The sequence below is a fragment of the Mustela nigripes genome, chromosome 9 (genome assembly GCF_022355385.1).
Source record: "Mustela nigripes isolate SB6536 chromosome 9, MUSNIG.SB6536, whole genome shotgun sequence".
NCBI classification, from domain to species: Eukaryota; Metazoa; Chordata; class Mammalia; order Carnivora; family Mustelidae; genus Mustela; species Mustela nigripes.
In genome coordinates, this window is record NC_081565.1 from 11,980,320 (window position 1) to 11,985,459 (window position 5,140).

Consider the following 5,140-nt stretch of genomic DNA (forward strand, 5'->3'; position numbering starts at 1 on the left):
TTCTGAGGCTTTAGACAGGATGAAGGATGAGAAACCGTTTTAGGGAAAGGAAGAACCAAAGGATAGAACAAGAGGTATTAATACAAGGCCCTTGGGTAGAGCTTGGACACATTTTAGAGGATATCTGATGTTAACTGGTTGGTGGTATAGACTAAGGGACCTCTACAGGAATAGTCTGATCAAGGCATTATATGCCAACAGGGATCATGAAACTGGTGCAGCTCTTCTCTAAAATAAAGCACAGCCTCTTTAAGATCCCCAAATGAGTGAACTCCCTAAAGCAGGATCTGAATGTCAGGAAAGCATGGGGTTGTCTGCTGGTCTGCATCACCCTCCTCTTGACAAGATACACAGTCAGCTGGGTCTTAAGAGAGTCGCCTGCCTTCAGGACATGGTAATTAAAGTGTATCCAGTCAGAGAGCTTAACCTTTATGAGGCATCACGTTCCTATTGAGAGATAGAATAAGGGAGAACATAGTTGTGGCCTTCTGATCTTTCAGAGTAATTTGCATAGCTCTTAGATGTGTTCCTCAATTAGTGTAAGGTTCAGGGTTAGATAAATATGTGATGGTTCTCAGTTATTGCTCTTGCTAAAGTTTGAACTATTAACTTCAAAATAGAAACAATGCTATATCCTCTATTGATCTGGAGGTTAATTTTTCTTTATGTGTGGACTCTGAATAGAGATTGGAATGTACTTAGGAACGTACTTATATCTATAAGATACTAATAACAAAAAGTAATGAAAAATGGGAAGGCAGCCAACTGAACAAAAAGAACACTAGTCTAAAAGCTTGGACAATCTAGTTCTCTCTATAAGGAGCAGCATTAACTTTCTAATCACTTTGTTTTTCTAAAACTTTGCTTGTTCATTTGTGAATCAGATAGGACAAGTTAGTTAAACTAAATGAAGATCTTTATGGAGCATCAGAATCCCTGAGGAGGGTTTAGTTTTAGTTCTAGTTTTTTAAACACAGACACACAGAATATATCATAGGGAATTCAACTCAGTAGGTCTGAGGATTCTGTACTTCTAGCAAGCATCTCACAGGCTAAGTAGTCTGGGGACCTCTCAGCCAGATGATGCTGGAGCTCATTCTAGTTCCTGAACTTCATTGCTGCTCCATAAAAGACAAGAATCCAAGCTAGGAAAGGCAAGTGAGGCTAAAGCTATGAAACTAGAAATTTTGAGAGATTAATGTTTGATGACAGAAAATTATTGTCTATACATTTTGATTAATGAACAGTTTCTGCTGTCCAGTGCTATGAGTTGGAATTCTATCTCAAATATTTGTGGGTACCTCTGAAAATTATTCAGTTTTCTTCTCTATACAATTGTAAGCATAATAATCTCTGCTTTTTAGTGTTGTTTAAGGATTAAAGGATATGATCTGTATAAAATGCTTAGTACAGTGACTACAGTGATAAGTGACTCATAAGTATAATGAGTGGCTGGTAATTGTTAACTATGGGATGCTATTGGTGCTGATGACAAATAACTCAAAACACTGGAGGAAAAATACAGAACTCCATCTTTCCTATTTTGGAAGAAATGATAAGGAAATAAAACAACATAAGTTCTTTATATGCCCTTCACTCTAAAATGCGGTATTGTGAGAATTTAGAAAAATTTTTTTATGAATTTTGTGGCCATGAAGAGAATGTAAAATTCAGCTCACCTCAACTACTCATGTACTGTGCAATGCAATGATGAAACTGATAGGCGGTGGTAGACCTGGTCCAAGGCTTGGTCATGCCAGGGTTGAACGTGCCTAGAGCCTCCTTGGGACAGTACCTGCTGAGTAAAAGATTGACCAGAGGGAAAGAGAAAAGAAGGGAAGAATCTATGAGATTCCTAAGGAAGAGGAAGGAAGTAGGGTCAGATTAGAGGTGAAGTCAGATTGGGGAAGATAATGAAGTTAAAGAGATTTGGAAGTTCAAAGATTTGGGAGTCCTTACAAGCAGAATTCTAGAAGAAATCTAACATCTAACTGTCCTCCCTAGCTTTCAGATGCTGCAGAGTCATGGAAAACCAATCCAGTATCTCTGAATTTTTCCTCCGAGGAATATCTGAGTCACCAGAGCAAGAGCAGTTACTGTTTGGAATTTTCCTGTGTATGTATCTTGTCACCCTGGCTGGGAATGCGCTCATCATCCTGGCCATCAGCTCAGACCCACACCTCCACACTCCCATGTACTTCTTTCTGGCCAACCTGTCTTTTGTTGACATAGGTTTAACATCTTCCACAGTTGTCAAGATGCTGGCAAATGTTCAGAGTCAGCATCACACCATCTCCTATGCAGGTTGCCTCACCCAAATGTATTTCTTTCTGATGTTTGGTGATCTGGACAGCTTCTTCCTGGCTGTAATGGCATATGACCGTTATGTAGCCATTTGCTGCCCTCTCCAGTACTCCACAGTCATGAGCCCCCGACTCTGTGGCCTGCTGCTTGCATTATGTTGGGTCCTCACCCACACTGTTGCCCTGACCCATACCCTCCTCATGGCTCAGCTCTCCTTCTGTGTTGCTGGGGAAGTAGCTCACTTTTTCTGTGACATAACTCCTGTCCTGAAGTTGTCATGTTCTGATACTCACATCAACGAGTTGATGGTTTTTGCCTTAGGAGGCACAGTACTCATCATCCCCTTTATCTGCATTGTCATCTCCTACATCCACATTGTATCAGCCATCCTGAGGCTTCGAACTTCTGGCGTGGGGAGCAAGGCCTTTTCCACCTGTAGTTCCCATCTCTGTGTTGTCTGTGTGTTCTATGGGACGCTGTTCAGTGCTTACCTGTGCCCTGCCTCTGTTGCCTCTGAGGAGAAGGACATTGCAGCAGCTGCAGTGTACACTGTGGTGACCCCCATGTTGAACCCTTTTATCTATAGCCTAAGGAACAAGGACATGAAAGGGGCCCTTAAGAAGCTCCTCAGTCGCAAGAGAATTTTATCTTCTTACATATAGTGATCACAACTTTTTTTTAAAATTTATTTTCAATGTAAAGTGATCATAACTTTTAATGACAAGTCATAGGTTTGGTGCCAGACAAACTTGGCTTCAGTTTTGGGTCTGCCCCATACTAGCCATTGGATTGCAGTCCCATTATCTAACCTCACTGAGTCTTAGTTTTCTCATCTCTAAAAAGGAGATAGTAACCTTCCCTAATAAGGTGACTGGAAGATTCTATGAATTGAGATAAACTATGAAGTACATTCCATATAGTGACTAATAACAGTAGGTTTTCTTTCTTTCTTTCTTTCTTTCTTTCTTTCTTTCTTTCTTTCTTTCTTCCTTTCATTCTTTATTTTCAGCATAACAGTATTCATTATTTTTTCACCACACCCAGTGCTCCATGCAATCTGTGCCCTCTATAATACCCACCACCTGGTACTCCAACCTCCCACACCCCTGCCACTTCAAACCACTCAGGTTGTTTTTCAGAGTCCATAGTCTCTCATGATTCACCTCCCCTTCCAATTTACCCCAACTCCCTTCTCCTCTCTAACACCCCTTGTCCCCATGCTATTTGCTATGCTCCACAAATAAGTGAAACCATATGATAATTGACTCTCTCTACTTGACTTATTTCACTCAGCATAATCTCTTCCAGTCCCGTCCATGTTGCTACAAAAGTTAGGTATTCATCCTTTCTGATGGGGACATAATACTCCATAGTGTATATGGACCATATCTTCCTTATTCATTCGTCCGTTGAAGGGCATCTTGGTTCTTTCCATAGTTTGGCGACTGTGGCCATTGCTGCTATAAACATTGGGATAAGGATGGCCCTTCTTTTCACAACATAACAGTAGATTTTCAATATATGAAAACTTAAAATGACTAATGTCATTCTTCATCAGTTCCAGACACTTGCTGTGTGTTGGGAGCTGTTAGCAGCATGAGAGGTATAGTGTGGGACAAGAAACAAACCCTGCTTTCAGAACACTTTCATTCTAGATTATTAATTTGCCACTCTTATAATATCGGAGGGTTGTCTGGTTTGTAGCTCTAAGGGGTGATTAAAACAAAGTAAGTCAGAATGGTGGTTACATTCTGGGAGAGGTAGAATAGACAAGGGGCTTCCCCATCAGAAGATTGAAGCTCAAACTTGAGATTTCTGTGCTGGTTGCCCCACTCCCTTTGGTTTGCCATTTTACCAGGAAGGATGAGTTCATTGTGCTGCCTCTTCCCCTTGCTAGTCAGAGATGTCCAATGCCAGCATCATTTCTGTGACTAATAAGCATGAACACAGTAACTGTCTTTCTGTATTTGGCTCCAGGTTTGACTTTAGATCTGAAAGAGGCACCCGCCATGTAAATTAGTTGCAGAGATGGAAAAAATTATGTTTATAGGCATATAAGTTTTCTTCTGGCTCCAAGAATCTTAGAAATATTTAAAATATGTTCTTTTTTTTATAAGGGGCATATCAGTTAAATTCTTTATATCTCTCTGGTATGGCTGCCATACACCCCTCCCCACTGCAGTTTGCTTCTCAGACTCAGCTTATCTTAAATCAAGACATACAAATGGCTATCAGACACATGAAAAAATGTTCATCATCACTAGCCCTCAGGGAGATTCAAATTAAAACCACATTGAGATATCACCTTACACCAGTTAGAATGGCCAAAATTAACAAGACAGGAAACAACATGTGTTGGAGGGGATGTGGAGAAAGGGAAACCCTCTTCCACTGTTGGTGGGAATGCAAGTTGGTGCAGCCTCTTTGGAGAACAGTGTGGAGATTCCTCAAGAAATTAAAAATAGAGCTTCCCTATGACCCTGCAATTGCACTCCTGGGTATTTACCCCAAAGATACAGATGTCGTGAAAAGAATGGCCATCTGTACCCCAATGTTTATAGCAGCAATGGCCACAGTCACCAAACTATGTAAAGAACCAAGATGCCCTTCAACGGACGAATGAATAAGGAAGATATGGTCCATATACACTATGGAGTATTATGCCTCCATCAGAAAGGATGGATACCCAACTTTTGTAGCAACATGGACAGGACTGGAAGAGATTATGCTGAGTGAAATAAGTCAAGCAGAGAGAGTCAATTATCATATGGTTTCACTTATTTGTGGAGCATAACAAATAGCATGGAGGACATGGGGAGTTAGAGAGGAGAAGGGA

The 5,140-nt window shown here is 40.8% G+C and overlaps 1 protein-coding gene across 1 annotated transcript; it reads left to right on the forward strand.

Annotated features, from left to right (window-relative positions):
- Positions 1-2,024: 2,024 nt before the first annotated feature.
- Positions 2,025-2,966, forward strand: LOC132024968 (olfactory receptor 1N1). The gene has a single exon (XM_059412157.1). The coding sequence runs from the start codon at positions 2,025-2,027 to the stop codon at positions 2,964-2,966; it is 942 nt and encodes a 313-aa protein (XP_059268140.1).
- The last annotated feature ends 2,174 nt before the right edge of the window (positions 2,967-5,140 follow it).

Bases quoted from the DNA above. Each gene is read 5' to 3' on its own strand.
- LOC132024968 (XM_059412157.1), top strand. From the start codon at position 2,025: ATGGAAAACCAATCCAGTATCTCTGAATTTTTCCTCCGAGGAATATCT.